The sequence below is a fragment of the Sphaeramia orbicularis genome, chromosome 20 (assembly GCF_902148855.1).
Source record: "Sphaeramia orbicularis chromosome 20, fSphaOr1.1, whole genome shotgun sequence".
Lineage (NCBI taxonomy): Eukaryota > Metazoa > Chordata > Actinopteri > Kurtiformes > Apogonidae > Sphaeramia > Sphaeramia orbicularis.
The window spans coordinates 36009629-36027110 of NC_043976.1; the positions used below are offsets into that span (position 1 = coordinate 36009629).

At 35.6% G+C, this 17482-nt stretch overlaps 1 protein-coding gene across 4 annotated transcripts in view; it reads right to left on the bottom strand.

The window, feature by feature from the left end:
* Positions 1-17482, bottom strand: part of LOC115411237 (WD repeat-containing protein 37-like) — a 39308-nt gene that overhangs the window by 14215 nt on the left and 7611 nt on the right. For all 4 annotated transcript variants that reach the window (XM_030123279.1, XM_030123278.1, XM_030123276.1 and 1 more), the window contains 9 exons: positions 13951-14047; positions 13723-13818; positions 12550-12614; positions 5684-5822; positions 4740-4811; positions 4538-4582; positions 4355-4431; positions 2456-2690; positions 945-1086 (listed from right to left, as the gene is read on the bottom strand). In XM_030123279.1, the coding sequence (XP_029979139.1) occupies positions 945-1086; positions 2456-2690; positions 4355-4431; positions 4538-4582; positions 4740-4811; positions 5684-5822; positions 12550-12614; positions 13723-13818; positions 13951-14047 (968 nt within the window). The remainder of the gene's footprint in view (positions 1-944; positions 1087-2455; positions 2691-4354; positions 4432-4537; positions 4583-4739; positions 4812-5683; positions 5823-12549; positions 12615-13722; positions 13819-13950; positions 14048-17482) is intronic.

Sequence of the window (17482 nt, forward strand, 5' to 3'; positions counted from 1 at the left end):
ATATTATTTCCTGGTTTATCCCTTACACATTAACTATATGGAAAAAAGTATTGGGACATGTTGAATTCAGGTGTTTCTTTTCTAACAGGGGCTCTGGTATACAAAACAATAATGATAAATGAAATAATATAGTTTTATATGGTGATAAATATTCTTGCATTGGTTAGTTTTGTTTAAATTGGAAATATTGATGTTTATAAACTATCTGGAGAAAAGTATTGGGACACACATCATGGTTACAACCGTAAGACGCCATGCTGATTTTTTTCTATTTGTTTATTTGTTTCAAACTTTAAAGTAAAAAACGAAAAAAGTACTAAAAAAAACAATAAAAGCAAGACATCAGTTACATATGCACCCATCAGTGGTCATTAATCCCAGAAAAAGTAACGAAATACAATAAATTTAACATAAGTGTTTTAGAAATAAACGTCAATATTTCCCTAAAGTTTAATGGGAGATTTTTCTTCCTAAGTGAAATGTGTAGAAAGTAGATGGTTAGTTGTTGAAGAAAATTATTATTTACAGTCAGAGCATGAAAAATATTTTAGAAATTTAGAGGTAGAACATTTAAAATCATAGTCACGGCTAACAAAATAAATAAATAAATCAATCAATGTTGAAAGAAATTAAGTAAAAACCATCTCTGATGCATTTTGAAAGCAAAGATAACGATTAAATTAAATTTTTTTGTCCCAGACCCTTGTTAGAAAAGAAACCCCTGAATTAGTGTCCTAATACTTTTGTCCATTTAGTATAACTGTTAAAAAAAAAGACCCATACTGTAACCATAATCATAATCCACCTAACCCCCCTTAACTAGAATCAGAAAACCTGGTTCAACAAAATGCGTTGATAATGACAGCAAAAGAAAGATATTTAAAGTGTGTTTGTGATAAAGGCCCCAGGTGTGAACAGGTTGTGGGTGTTTGTGTGATACTGACTCTGTGTGTCCCTGGAAAACGTTGACAGAGTGGATGGATGGGTCTCTGAAGTCCCACAGCCTAAAGGTGGTGTCTCTGGACGAGGTGACCACCAGCCGCTGGGTGGGGTGGGTACAGCAGTGGGTCAGCTCCTGGTCGTGGCCTGGAAACACAACACACAGACGCACAATTTATATAAGCGAAGGGTGTACACATCATTATACAATACTCATAAAGAGACACACAACATGTAAAAGCTGTTTTGTTTGTAATGTTAGTAGAAGTGGTTATATTTTGATAGAAATAACAGGGTAGGGTTTTCAAGAATGACAAAAATGTGAACTTTATTTAGTTTTCAATGTGGTGTTAAGGTTATGTTGCGGAAAAAGTGGTTCCTCCATGTTAACTTTAAATCACAAAACAGAAAAAAAAAAATCTTTTTCCAGCACATCTGTAAATGTCACATTTCAGTCTATTTCAGACTAATCACTACTGTCTTTTCATTCAATTTCATTCTATTGTTTTTAAACTTTACACTTTTCTACAGTTTTCTGAAAAAAATATTGTTTTAACATATGCTTTTAATTTCTGTTTAATATTTCTATGCATATATTTATTCTATAGTATGGGAGAGAAAGCATAATTCCGTGTTTGTTTGCACAAACTTGGCCAATAAAGATGATTCTAATTCTGTTTGTGATCTGAAACTCACTTTCTCTGCTTAGGATACAATTAAATAACAAAAGTTTTTGAAGTAACATCCTACAATGTTGAGTTTTATTGCTTTAAAGAACTGAAGCATAACAGGATACGTAACTGGGGGAATTTTTAATGCTAAATAGAAATAAAATTCTCAAATAAATGTACGAGTAAAGTGTTTCATGGATTTTTTTATATGTTATGTATGATATAACTGCCTCCAGAACACTATATTTAATCATTAACTTGTTTAAAGACCTTAATCCTGGGATTCGAAACAGTGAAAAAAGTTAAATTACATCATGAAAATATTTATATCTATTAAAAATCCTTTGAAAAATGTGAATAACATGAGCAACCTGAAATTTCCTAAGAAAAATAAGTGCAATTTTAACAATATTATGCCTCAGTTTATCATTTACATATGGGCATTATAACCTACAGATCACAGTGGATCTACAAATACACAAAACATATAGTAACAGGCAGAACATTGTTAAAATTGCAGTTATTTCTCTTAAGATATTTCAGGTTGTTCATGTTGTTTAGGTTATTCACATTTTTTGTGAAAGGATAGTTACATGTTACATTTTCACGTAATTTTACAAAGACAAAAATTTGGAGTTGTCATTATTTATACCCAGGGGCAACAGTTGAAAAATAGCTTTTTTGCTAATACTGGCACATTTACAGAAATGTTCATTAATGTGTACTGTCCCTGTTAAATGAATAAATAAATGAATGAATATAGGTTATTGTGATAGTATTGTACCGACTCCAAAACAAACTAACATAAATTTAATTATTCATGTAAAATGTAAACACAAATGCACCTGTGAGTGTGTGCACCAGTTCAGACGTCTCCACCTCATACAGGTTTGCAGCTCGATCCCAGGAGGCCGTCACCACTTGCCGGCCTCCTACCAACCAATCAGCGGCGATCACCACGCCCTGGTGGCTCTTCAGGGTTGCTGTAGCGACTCGGACCGTGGGGACCTCACCGGGACCCTCGCCGTCTACTTCGCCTTCTTCTCTGTCAGACGAGTCCTGGTCGTCGTCACATGGAGCCTGTCGAGACATGTAGGAGGACGAAAAATACATCAACCATGTCACTATGAGATTAACATGGGAATCTGAAAAGACAGGAAAAAAGTCAACAAGAGCAGGAATCACAATAACAGTCAGTTTTTAGAATTAGAAAAAACATTAAATACAGTCAAAAATTATGTCTCCTGAAGGATAATGCGTTGTCTAGAGCTTGGCAACATCACAAAATTAAATCTTGATTTTTGTCATTGTTACGGTAAATTTCAATAGAGTGTTGTCTGGCTATATGAAGTGGAGACAAAACATGATTAAAAAAAACTCTACTATATCTAGATTTAAATTTAAATTATAACAAGAGAAAAACATTCATAATTAATGTATTACAAGAAACAAACAGGTTGCATTTTGAATTTTTACTGAAACAACATATGAAACAATCTAAATGTTTCATTTTTCACACTTCCAAAAATGCAAACCCTTGAGTTGTCACATTAATGACATATTCAGGGTTCCTACACATTTGAAATTTGAAAATTCCATACTTTTTCCAGACCCTAATTTCCAGATGTCTTGGTAAAAAAAATTCCAACCAGCCAACCAGTCTTATATTTGGGATTCATGAGCCAGTCCTCAGGGAATTTACATCTACCCATTATGAGTTCTGCCAATGATCATACAAGGCATGTTGAACAGCTCACTAATGAACACTGTGTGGACATCACCTGTCCATCAAAGCAGCAGTGAAACTAGACGACACCTGGGCGGGCCTTAAAATGGGTTGGAGGAGGATAAGAGCAGAAGGCGGGGCATTCAACGTGTCAATCTGCCCAAATGTTTTCTAGGACGCTTAGCCTACTGTATGTGCTCTCACACAAACATTTTAGCTGCGTTGGCAAGCGCCTTAAAAAAAACAGATCGATCCATTTCTTTTTTTTTTTAGATATTCAGAATTTTATGTTTTAGAAAATAGAACAGTGCCACCAGTCTTTTTTTTTTTCTTAAACCCGCCACCACCGCCCCTCTTTGGACGACAACTTTATTTTTAATTACAGCTTGTATTTAAGCAACAATCTCCAACTTCATAACTTCATATTCACATGTTATATATACATATGCATAGGGGGAGGACTCACACAGACGACAATGTACAGCAGGGGTCACCAATCCTGGTCCTCGAGGGCCGGAATCCTGCATGTTTTAGACGTATCCCTCTTCTAACACACCTGATTCAAATGATAAGCCTATCATCAAGCTCTGCAGAAGCCTGATAATGACTGTCAGGTGTGCTGGAAGAGGGAAACATCTAACACATGCAGGATACCGGCCCTCAAGGACCTGGATTGGTGACCCCTGGTGTACAGGGACAGGACAAGACAAGACGGTGGGACAAAACAGACATAAGACAAGACAGTGGGACAAGCCAGCGAAGTGGTTGCTGTTGAAAACATAAAACATGTGAGAGACATGTGGCAACAGTCTTGGAAACATTAATATTTTATAATTTGTTTTCATTTTCCATACTTTTCCAGACTTGGAGATTTATAAAATCAAATTCCATACTTTTCCATACTTGCGCAGGAACCCTCCATATTCCACAGTAAATAAACCACAAGAACTAATAAAATAAATAAACCTCTCCTGTGAGAGTCCTGCAAATTGGTAAAAAGCTGCAAAAAGCCACTTACCGTGACATCTGGCGGAGGCTGGGGGGCAGGAAGCTGCACCATGTAGCGCCAGATGTGAGCCGTCTGGTCTCCAGAGGCTGAGGCGACAAAACAACACTCAAATTAAGAAATACAGAAAAACTAAGGACCGTAGATAATACAGAGTAAATAAGAAGAAGGAAGTCAGCGGGTGTAAATACATACCTGTGAGGGCCATCTGCTCTGTGGGGTGAAACTTAATGGAGTTGACTGAGAGAGAGAAAAAACACACAATGCTTTTTCAGAATGTAGTAGTAGTTACAGGAATGAAAAATAAACAGATCTATGGAAAGTTTTCGTAACTCAGTTATTTCTGCTCACACCATTAATGCACAATATATCATATTTTTGACACATGTCTCTTTACCTGATCCTGCATGTCCGGCGTACCTCAGCAGACATTTCCCGGTCTCTATACTCCATAACAGAGCTGAGTGGTCTGTGAAAGTGGAAAAGAGGATGTTAACTAGTGCTTTATAGTGACAACATTGTGAAACAAGAGGTACACAAACTGTCATTCTCAACTCTTCCAACTAAAGCTAAATAGCTCAAGTTTTTAGATAATAGGATTAAAATAAGACATTTATGGTTATAAAGGGATGAAATGTATGCATATCCAGGCAAATACTCAGGCATAAGAAAAGAAAACTGTTGTCAAGTGTCACAATAACAGAATAAAGGTCTGTATAACCTTAAGATATTCACTTAATGACAACAATGTTTTAGTTTCTTCTGATTATTGTGATTTGACATATTTCCTTCCAAAAGAAATGCTTAAAAATGTTATTATTTATCATAATTGTCTATTTGAAGCAAAATCCTGCTATTTTAATTACTCTATTTCTAACACAAATAAGTTAGTTTAAAGTAAAATATTTTAAAGGGCTATATGCAGTATTTCTACTTTAAACATTTTAATTATAAATTATTTTTTCTTGGTAGTTCTTCTCGGTTCAACTGGAACCAGAATTGAAGAAGTCTCTTGGATGAGAGACGAAATGTTTTCAAAAAAGCTAAACCAGTCCAGTTGAACCGAGAAGAACTACCAAGAAGAACGGTGACCTAGGTAAATGAGAACCTACACAAACAGCGTGTTATAGTACATGACTTCCCCCTGATATTGACAGTTTGGAATATCAACACTATATTGAATGCTTTTATCTTTGAGAATTAAGAGAGACAATACTATGGATGTAGAAGGGAGGATGTTTGCTCCACATTATCTCAGTTAACAGGACACAGGTTTTCTACTTTGCATTCAGAACAAAGCCATCATTAGACACAGGTTTTAAGAGTAAGTGATTATCGAACCTGCAGAGGCCGTGCCCAGAACCACCGGCACAGTTCTGGTGACACTGAGGTCCCAGATCCCATCCCGATGGCCCACATATTCCTTCAGCAGCTGACACAAAGCTCTGGAACCTGTGGTGGCTTTGAAACTTGACACGATCTGAAAAGAGAAGGGAGAGCAATGAGATTCCATCTAATGCAGAAGCAAGGATGGAATAGTAACTCTATAAATTAGATTTAAAATATGGGTGCACTGAAACAGATTTTAATATGACTGCTGAGTGCAAACCAGCATATTGTCACCTTCCTAAAATAATTTAGACAAAAATTACTTTTTTTGCCTAAATTATCAAATACTCAATTTCTGGTTACGTTTCTTTGTTTCCTGAAAAATCTGAAAAAAAAAATGACTTGGGCAATTATTTTAGGAAGGAAACGATATACAGGGTGTCCACAAAGTCTCTTTATAATTTAAAAAAGCAGTTGATGAGACAATAATCAGATTTGTTCTATGTACTCAGCGGTTATCAGAGTTTTTAATCACATTGTGGGATCGTGTGCAATTGAATCATTGGTCTATTTTTCTTCAACGAGAGATCAATTACTGCAAATGTTGACCTTTGACCTTTTGACTGAATATGTAGCACCACAACTGGACCTTCAACCAACCATTATTTTCCAGGTAGATGGTGCACCATCACACTGGGGACTGTATGTTGGTGGGTTCCTAAATCAAACATTTCCAGACCGGTGAATTGGAAGGGATGGCCCAATTTGAGTGACCAAAAAAGCGCTATATAAATCTAATCTATTATTATTATTATTATTATTATTATTATTATTATTATTATTATTATTATTATTATTATTATTCCCTGGACACCTCGCTCACCAGATATCACTGCCCTGGATTTATTTTTTGGGGGTTATGTTAAAGATATGGTGTATCAGACAAAGATATGGGACAAACGGGATAGCCAACATGGCAAGAAATCCAGCACCATCTTGATATGCTTCGTGCAACTAAGGATGCCCATATATAGTTGCGGAAAAATTATTAGACCATCAAAAGTCATCACAAACAATGGTTATGCAATTAAGTACTAACTCCTGTGTGTGTCATGTGACTAAAACAGAAAGAAAAGAAAACATGGAATGCCTAAAAGCACTGTTTTTGCCAGTACAATGCCATAGTTATTGATGTAAGAACTGAAGTGATTTTGGTTATTATCAAGAAAAACATAAAAAACGGACAGATATCAGCTCTGAAACTAAACTCTTATGAGCTATTTTTGTTGTTATCATTATATTCGTCCAAACAAATGTACCTTTAGTTGTACCAGGCATTAAAATGAACAAGAAATTGAAGAAAACAAGGGTGGTCTAATAAGTTTTTCCGCTACTGTAGAGGTGGATTAAATGAGGCAAAAAACTTCAATATCTTCTTTTCATTTTGTAATAATTTCCACAGATTTGTCTATTCATTTGCCCCTGTAATAAAATTGTTAAACTATAAAGAGACTTTATGGACACCCTGTATGATTTGATTGTATCTATGTGCAAATACTCGACCTATGACAGCACAGAACAAATAAAAAATTAGTTTTAGCACTGTATTAACAGCTCTATATCTTTAATTATGGGAAGCAGCACTAGTACTGAAACTGAGTAGTGCACCTCTAAAAATATTCCATAGCGGTACGATTACACATGGCCTTTACTCGCTGCAGGCACCCAGATAAACAAACGAAAATAAATACACTCTGAACCACAAACTGTACATGCTGCTACAAGCGCATGGCTGACCGAAGCAATAAGCTCAGATCAGCGGTAGTCATTAGATGCAGCGGCGAGGCGTTCGCTTCACACGTGTCAGCCCGTGTTAATGTACGCTCTCATTCTGTCAGGTGTGCTTATGATCACATCACACCACAATACAACCTTATTCATTAGGACACAATGAGCAGAGAGCAACGATACAATAACCCATCCCGGTCAAAGTCAAACCCTGGAGTGAACACAGACTACAGTTAGTGCACATCACGGTTTAGTTTTGTCACAAATTAGTCGTAGGTCATGTCTCGTAGGCAGCTGGTAGGTTAGCTGTATATTATGAAGCAGCTAGTTCTGTCAGGAGGTTAATTCAACAAGTCTTTCCTTGATCCTCTGTTTGACGATTAAGATCATCAGAAGATTGTGTTCCACTCTTCGTCTAGCTCCGACTGCATTCGGTTTGACAAAAAGCCATGCCGAGGAAAATATCGAAACTAAAACTGGGATAGGGTGGGCAATCAGATCATGGACATAAATAAAAAAAAACTTATAAGAGGATGTTTTTCACAAGATATAGGGATGAGGGTTATTAATTGTCAACATATGTTCGCTGTTGTTTATGTATATATTTCTTTCTTTGAGTTATTTATTATTTATTTATTCACCAGCACAATTAAGAAACGCACAGGTAAAAGATTATATGTGTATTTGTATGCATGTATGTGTACTTGTATGTTGTGGGTATATGTATGTATGTGTATATGGATGAATGAATGTGAGTGTGAATAAATACATAAATATAAAAGAGCAATGTCAAAGGAAGAGGGACCTATATATATATATAAATGAAGTCATGACGACTGAAAACACGCTCATATTGTGTTTTATAGTGATGTCTTTACAGCAGAAATGACTGAGAACGAGTTAAAATCCCCCTAACAGCCAAAGATTACAGGTGCCAGAAGGGATTTTTTTGTGGCCATTTTTTGCATTTTATTGGATACAAACAAAGGACAGGCAGTTGAGAAAACTCAGTCACGTTGGAAATCTTTTATGTTACTATGAGAATTGTACAAACACTGATGTAAATGGTGGCGGTACTGATTACACTACAACACCGAACTACGTAAAGCAGGGGTATCAAACTCATTTTAGTTCAGGGGCCACATTCAGCTACATTTGATCCGAAGTGGGCCGAACCAGTAAAATAATAACATAATAATATATAAATAATGTCAACTCCAAACTTCTCTCTCTGTTTTAGAGTGATAAAAGTAAAATTAAACAATGAAAATGTTTACATCTACAAACTATCCTTTCAAACAATGTGAATAACATGAACAAACTGAAAAAATAAGTGTAATTTTAACAATATTCTGCCTCAGTTTATCCTTTACACGTTCATTATAACTTACAGATCACAGTGGATCTACAAACACACAAAACATTTAATAACAGGCAGAATATTGTTAAAATTGTACTTACTTCTCTTAAGACATTTCCGGTTGTTCACATTTGTTTGGGATATTCACATTTTTTGTGAAATTATACTTTGTTTTAGTGTAAATACATGAAAATATTTACATTTACAAAGAAAAAAATTTGGAGTTGTGAGTATTTATAGATTATTATGAAAGTGTTTTACTGGTCCTGCCCATTTGAGATTGAATTGGTCTGAATGTGGAACCTGAACTAAAAGGATTGTTAATATCTTAGTATAATTTTTGCATTTCACAAATTCATCCCAAGGGCCGGACTGGACCCTTTGGTGGGCCGGATTTGGCCCCCGGGCCGCATGTTTGACACCTGTGACGTAAAGCATCAAAAAATGCCAGTTTGGTTAATCTTTTTCATGAAAATATGCATATTAATGTTTTTTTTTTGTATAATGCTTATAGTTCTACCTAGCATGTATCCTTGTACCTACCTTGTATCCATATTGTACATACTTTTAATGCATGCACATCTTTATTTATTTATTTATTTATTTATTTTTTAAACCTTCTGTGTGAACTTTTTCTGCACTGTCCTATAATGAGTGTTGCAACACTGGAATTTCCCCATTGTGGGACAAATAAAGGATTTCTTATCTTATCTTATCTTAGCATCTACACTTAATTTATTGTGTTTTCCTTGGAGTCAAAGTGTATCTTTTATTTATGTCTTAATATATCATGTTTATAAAAGCTATACACAACCGGAAAAAGTAAAACAACATAAGAATATGGAAAGTTTTAGCTTATATTGTACTGTTTTGGATGATAAAAAATTAAGGAAAAAAATGCCTATTATTGTAATACATAAAGAGAAATCTCAGTGTCAATATGCACATATGGTTTTTATATATTTTTATGTGTCTTGCGTATCCAGTCATGTGTCTACACGTATTTCATTCATACTGTGCCAGTGCTGAAGATTATTCAGATAAGTCTCCAACCTCCACTACTGTTTTGTCTGGGTTGTTTGACTAGTTCTTGGATGGCACCAAGCTGAGGTTGTTTGCCAAATATTGTCAGGAGAGAAGCTATTTTGATGGAAAATATGCACATGAGGGAGCAGGTCGTGGTGTTAAAATGATAAAATCATTACAAAAGACAATGGAAAAGAAAAAGGTTAATGTTTTCTGGTGTGGTCACTGTTTATAGGGTTGTTCTTTCACATAGCGAGGGGGACTTTCAAAGTGATAACACACAGATAAAGAGAGGAGAATGATAATCCGATGGAAAAATTTGCTGTATTCTATCGATAATTTGTTAAAAACCAAGAGTTGTGGTAAACAGGTGTATTTTTTATGCTGTAAAAATACCTCAGATGCACAAACATACAAATATAGAGAAAAATAAAACTAAGGATTTTGAGTGTAATGTGTTTTTTTTTTTCTTTTCTTTGAGTTAAAATAGGATACTGGGATCTACAGTAATATCATTTAGGAGCTGGTATCAATATCTGAACCATCATCTATTTGTTTTTAACAATACTGGGCCCTAATAGCAGTCTTTTTCCAAATTATCCAGAAAAAAAATAATATTGTGTTTTAGTTGCACAAATACATAAATCCTGTGTCAGTTTCTAGTCTGTACAGTAGCTATAACTATAAAATTAGCAATATAATGTTTTGTCCTGGTTGCCCACCCCGAGAAAATGATGTTTTTCTAGGTCAGACGGATGCAGCAAAGATATGTAAATGTTGTCGAGCAGAGAAGAGATGAGGATTCAAGGTCGGACTTTTAAAGTTAAACAGAGTCTCAGCCCACATTTGCCTCCTGCGATGCTTAGTGACAAACAGAGCATTCAGGAAGTTACCCATGAATCTCCGCCCCACAACTCCCATGTGGCCACACTGAAGGTGCGAGGTCCACCTATTTTGCCGTGGAGAGTGTACAAGCGCTATATCGGCAAGAGATTACAGAGGAACAGTGTCAAAAAGGGTATAATTCTGTAGTGAACATTACAGATCACAGAAATTTGAAGCTATTTGTAGATATGTTCATTAACCCTTTAAGCACCAAAGTCTCAATATTGTGACTGTGAATGAAACAGACCATAGATGCAGATAGAGTTGTCAAATCTTGTTACCACCTCCCACCAATAGATGGTGAACATGTGCCCCTTCAATCCTAACACCATTTCAGGGCATGCTTCTATTCGAATTGAATAAGAAAATCCAGTTTGAAAGGCGTGGTCTCGAGCTGGTTTAGTAAGTAAGTAAAGTTTTTTTAGTCTTAGTTTGGATAGATAGGGACAGATTTGGTTACTCTGCTGCTTGGATAAAAAGCCCTAAAACTTACTGCATTTTACTTTCTACTAATGTTTAAGTTAGTTTATTTTAAGGATAAGATGACAAAAAAACAAAAACACAAACAAAACTTCCATGTAAATATGTTCAAAGTTCCATTTTACTAAAATTTACGCAATCCAATATTGACACCACCCTGTGACACCATTGTATGCAAAATATATGAGTAAATTTACTCCCATCAACTTTAGGTTATACACAATATTTTTGTCACTTACAGTATGCCTTTATCTCTAACTATTTCCAAACTATAGCTTTTTGAAATTTTCATATCAAAATAGATTTTTTTTTTTTAATCCAGCGCCTAAAGCAGGTTTGTCAAACTCATTTTAGTTCAGGGGTCACATTCAGCCCTATTCAATCTCAAATGGCCCAGACCATTAAAATAATAACATATTAACCTATAAATAATGACAACTCCAAGTTTTTCTCTTTGTTTTACTGCAATGAAAACATTAAATTAGGAAAATATTTACATTTACAAACTATCCTTTAATAAAAAAAAAATGTGAAAAACCAGAAAAAAATTATTCTTAAGAAAAATAAGAGCAAATTTTTATATTATGACTCAACTTATCGTTTGTATATGTGCATTACATATAATGATATGGTTACAGGGATAACATTGCTGAAATTTAGAAGTTTGGAATTTGGAAATAAAATAAGAATAACTTCTACAATAATATGTGCCAGCTCATATTAACACAACTTACAGATTGGATGTACAAATGCACAAAACATTTAATAACAGGCAAAGTATTGTTAAAATTGAAATTAATTTTCAGGCTGTTCACATTTTACTGTTAAAGGATTATTATGCTATTATTTTACTTTAGAGCATATTGGGCTGAATGTGGCCCCTGAACTAAAATGAGTTCAACACCCTTGACTGTAAATATTTTCAGTGCCAGTTCTACGATCCGTGGGGCCGGATTGGAACCTTTGGAGGGCTGGTTTTGGCCCATGAGCCGCATGTTTAACACCTGCGGCCTAAAGGGTTAATACATCATTAAGTGACTCTGTTAAATAAGTTTTTTTTTTTTCTTTTTCACTATCCCTGATAAATGATAGTAAACTCCTCCCAGGACACTCTAAATGCTACAAATATAGATTTTATGTCTCAGTTTAATTTGTTTACCCACTCTCTCCTAACCTTAGAGGAAGAGAAAAATATCTTCCTTCCTCATACTCAACCACAAAGGGCCTTTTGATATTCTGTTACCAATACCCCGGGCAGAATCCCAACAGCTCAAACATTTACACAGATGACACACGTTCTGTACTCGACCGAGTGGTCTTATGGAGGTGTAGTTGGTACCTTGCTGGTGGAGGCTTTGTAGGTCGTCTTCAGCTTCTGTGATAGTTGACTGGTGCTGTGGCTGGCTGTGGGATGGACACAAAAACAACAATGAACAGTCTTCAACACGGGGCATCAAACTCATTTTCTGCTTTCACTGGTTCAGTAGCGGCCGATAAAGTGTCAACACATGACCCTGAACACTCAGCAATACAAAGCCATGCTATGTGTCACTACTTAGTTGTCTAAGGACTTTTTAACACCTTTTCAACACATTTTCAGAGATGAAATCAGCTCTATTCTTGTATATTCTGATCATTTTCATTAATAAACAGAGAATGTTTTATTTCTAAGTTAAAATCTTATGATGTTTAAGACCTTTTCAGTACCTCAAAAAAGAAAAAATAAGAAAATAAATCAACTTTCCATGAAAAAGAAAGGGACAAACTAGACAACTGGATGTGTTTATTCAAGACTGTGTCAATATCATCATTTGAAGTACAGAAAAAAGGCTGTCAGATGAAGGATTTGCCAAAAAGAACATATACATGATGAACAGAATATGAGCAGTATTTGTTGAAAAGTAACATGCATTTACACACAATAAAAATAATTAGTTACTGATTTAATATAGTAAAAAAGTGACAATATATCTCTATATATTTTATAATTCTGCTAATTTATGTATAAAAGGTTATGTAATATGCATACATAAAGGTGCATATTACAATACTCTAATTTTAAAAAACAAAAAAATCATATTTTTGTTTAAAATTATATACAGAAGGATGACAAGAACTAAATAAGTTCCTACTTCTTCCTAATTTCTTTTATTTTGTAGCCTAACCCTAACCCGTTTGTAGTTTTTCTGTACCTTTAACTTCAGTTTTTGTTCTATTTTGTTTGCACATTCCAAATAAAACCATTTAAGTTCCATTTAAAAGCATATTTGCAGTAGACAAATCTACTGTTGCAAATAGCAGACATGTAATCACTCACTAGGTACAATAGAGATCAAATAAAATGTAAAAACTGAAGTAATCAGACATGAACATTTAGCACCATATTTTACATCTTCCTTCCAACAATTCCAAGTATTTTGAGACCTCTGACAATGAAATCAAAACAAGGACCCTAATTAAAAACAAACATTAACATAATAATTGCACTCAGATCCTGTAGACTATACTGGACCTTTTGCTTTCAGGGCTCCTTTACTGGGGTCGCCTCCATCCACCGTCTGTCCATCTCCACTCAGACGCTCATTCAGAGAGTCGATTTCCCGCCGTACTGTAAATGCACCATATTGATCGGCATCAGCAGAGAAAACATAGAGTCTGTGTAATTATTAAACACCTGTAGATCTATGACAGAGGCAGATTGTGTCCAGGATGTCCACACTAAGACTTTTCAGTAACTCACATTCAAGGTTTTCAATATAGAGGTTTTCAAACTCGCGTTCAATCTGACCAAAAAGGTCGAGAAGATTGTTCCTCAAGGAGATGGGCAGCTTGGAGTCCTGCATGTAAACACAGAAAAAAATGTTAATGTGATGTCAATCTCAAATGTGTTCTCTTAAATGTGTTGTAAGATTTAAAGGGGTTCAATGTAGTATTGATATTCCAAGCATTCACCAGCAGGGGGAGTCACACACCAGAACACACTTAGTACTACCAAAACCTCCAACGAATCAACACTATGTATCCACAGACTGTATCACTCACTGAATAAAGTATGAAGCTCATTGTTTACACATGCATCTGTATTATGGCATCATCAAGTTTTCTTCTTCAAACTAAAACTCATAGAAACTTATTTCAATAGTCACTATGTCTTTTATTCTTCACGTGCTGCAACAGCTGATAGTTTACATTAAAGCTCTGTTAACTTAGCTCTGTTTTTAGACAGAAAAAAGCCATAGTAAAACCACAAATCACCTCTGCTTTATGTACGGTTTGTGTTGTCAACAACTGAACTACAGATCTGTTTGGAATCATCCAACAAAGTAAGAACTGTCACAGTTTAGTCTGAACCGTGGCTCAACAAACAGCAACTTAGCAAAAATAATAACATCCCATAATAACTTTATACCTTCATAGGCCTCAGAATCAAACTCACCCGTGTTAAAGAAACGCTGACATTTTAGCATCGAACTCCATTCTTTTCATTTAGAGCTGTGTCCAGCAGTGAAAACAACAGCTCTTTCTTTTAAACACTCTGATGGGTATTTCAGGTCATTTTCTTTAAATGTTTGAAAGCAGAAATGCTACATACTGTACAACCTTTTTAATGCTAATTGTATTAGCTTTAGTTAATGTTCCTGTTGTGCTAAATTTTGTTATCCTGACACATGAACAGGAGAAACTTAAAGGGGTCATATTTTGCTAAACTCACTTTTATTAGTCTTTGGTTCATTTATTTGTGTATTTGGACCCTAATAGTTCACAAAGTTTGAATTTGAACCCTCCAGGTGCTGCAAAGCTATCTTTATATTCATTTTGGCAAAAGTCGAGTTGATTTTTACAACCCGTTTCAATTCCTTAATAATTTGCTACGTTTTATAACTAGTTATGTCACGACATAATTGTTTATCAGCAGCAGCAGTTGTAGTAAAAACTGAAAATATGTACAAACTTCGAGCCGATTACCTAAAATGTTCAGTTGTTGGTTGTATTAATGAACACAAGTGGCTGAACGGGACAGAAAGCACGGTCAACAACCTGGAGGGGGTGGGGTATAAAGTGTCTCATTTGCATTTAAAGGGCCAGCGCTCAAAATGACCTTTCTGGGGTCATTACTCAGAAATAGGGTTGAAGATGGACCTGTGGAGTTGAATTAATGAAGAATTCAGACCCAGGCAGAGCATTTACAGTTCATGTAGAGCACAGGGAAATGTTTTAAAATGCATAATTCCATTTAAAAAAGCAAAGCATCCCTCCTTTAATAGAAACTCCTCAGTATAACCACTAACTGCAGCTTCTAAAAGCACCATAAAACTGAATCAACATCTCCTTTGTATAAGAAGTGATGTCTTTATTGTTCCTACTGTAATAAATTAGCAACTGTAGTCAAGTGTATGTTATTATTACTCAAAGAGAAGTTTGGGTGACTCATAAAATACACACCACTTTAATAAACAGAAAGTAATCCTGCTGAAATCTGTTTGTTTACCTGATCTAATCAGTCTCCAACAGTATTAACTGCCAACAAAGCCACAGTCCAACCAGTCAGACACCACATTTCAACTGACTTACCTCCATGGTGAACTTTTAAATGTAACCCATAACCAGCCGGCCACCGGTTTACAGCAGGTTACCGTGCAAAGAGAGGCTAAATCCCGCAATGAAAACAATGGACTCAAAAGGCTGCAGTTGACAGGTTGCCCTGAGAGCTGATGACTACTTCTCTGACTAAGGAAACCAAATACTTGACTGTCACTCTTTCTTCTGGCATGCATTCAGAAACAGCAATCAGTTACTGTGACAGTAACTGCTTCGACCATTCTGTCAGCGCCACATGTCAACACACATCGCAAAAACACGGTTAATTAGCAAACAACACACCAGCCTCTTACATTTAAAGCTGCTTAGTTGTGCTAAACACTGCCGTGTACTCAATAAATATAATGACAGTATTGAAAACTAAGTACAAATTGCAATTAGCGTGGTCTATATTTGTCTGTAAAACTGTAAAATGTGCTTGTATGCACAACTTATGCAGCGGGGGGGGGGGCTTTAGTACATAAACAGAGCAAGTGAGTCTGGCAATGGACAAAAAGGCCTAGTGAAAAGACTCATCAGACCTGGACAAGCAGCCCATATTAAAACTTGATGAGACAACAGGCCAGTGCAAGATGAGCTCTAGTTGTAGTGTACGATAATTCAAGGACGTTGTCAAGAAGAGAAAGTAAATGTCTGAGGACTTTCACGGTCAAAAATGGAGCTGGAAAATAATGAAAAAGCCCAGGGTCACATTATTTTGAATTGAAAATGTGGTGCATAATGTGACACTATTGTGAGAGACTATTAGGAAAAATCAGGGTTACAAAAAGGGACACGCATTTTGCATGACATTCAGAATGTCATTAAATATTGACTGTATCTGTACATTAACTTAAGAGTCCACTGACAAAAAACCTTGGCGTGTCCTACAAACATACAACCTACAGCGGTGTTTTTCAACCTTGGGGTCGGGACCCCACGCGAGGTCACCTGGAATTCAAATGGGGTCGCCTGAAATTTTTAGTAATTGATGAAAATAAAAAATAAAAACGCAATAATAAAAAATATATGGTGAGTTGAGAGAGACAATCCCAATACATAAAAGACATGACAAACTCTGAAGCTGAAACTGAAGCACTGTGGTACTGTTTATCTTTCAAATGTTCATTGTGGTCAGTTTCAGTTGCTGCAGCTCTTTCATAATTCATAGTTTGAGTTATTGTTTGTTCAGTATTAATTATCAGTCTTGTAAATCCAAGCTGGACTGACTGTACATATCCTGACCAAGGAAAATAAAATTCTCATTTTGTGCAGTAATCGCAACTTGGCTTTTCTGCCTCCGTCCGTAATAACAAACATTACATAGCCTAAAAGCCGTCTAAAATTATCGTTTATTTGCAACATAGTATAGCAAACTATTAGATGATAAAAAAAAAAACTAATTAAATTTAGCAAAAAAAAAGTCTCAGTTTTGAATGTCTGGGGTCGCCAGAAATTTGTGATATTAAAATGGGGTCAAGGGCCAAAAAAGGTTGGGAACCACTAATTTTCATGACAATAACATATGATGACACAAACTCAAACACTTCACCATCACTCTCACACTCTTTGTTCAGCTTATCTGAGTCGACACCCATTACAACAGTTAACAAGCAGGATGTTCTTGATCAAACATCAGCTTAAACTGAGAAACAGAGAAGCTCTATAAGTGGCATCTGCATCAGGAAATACCT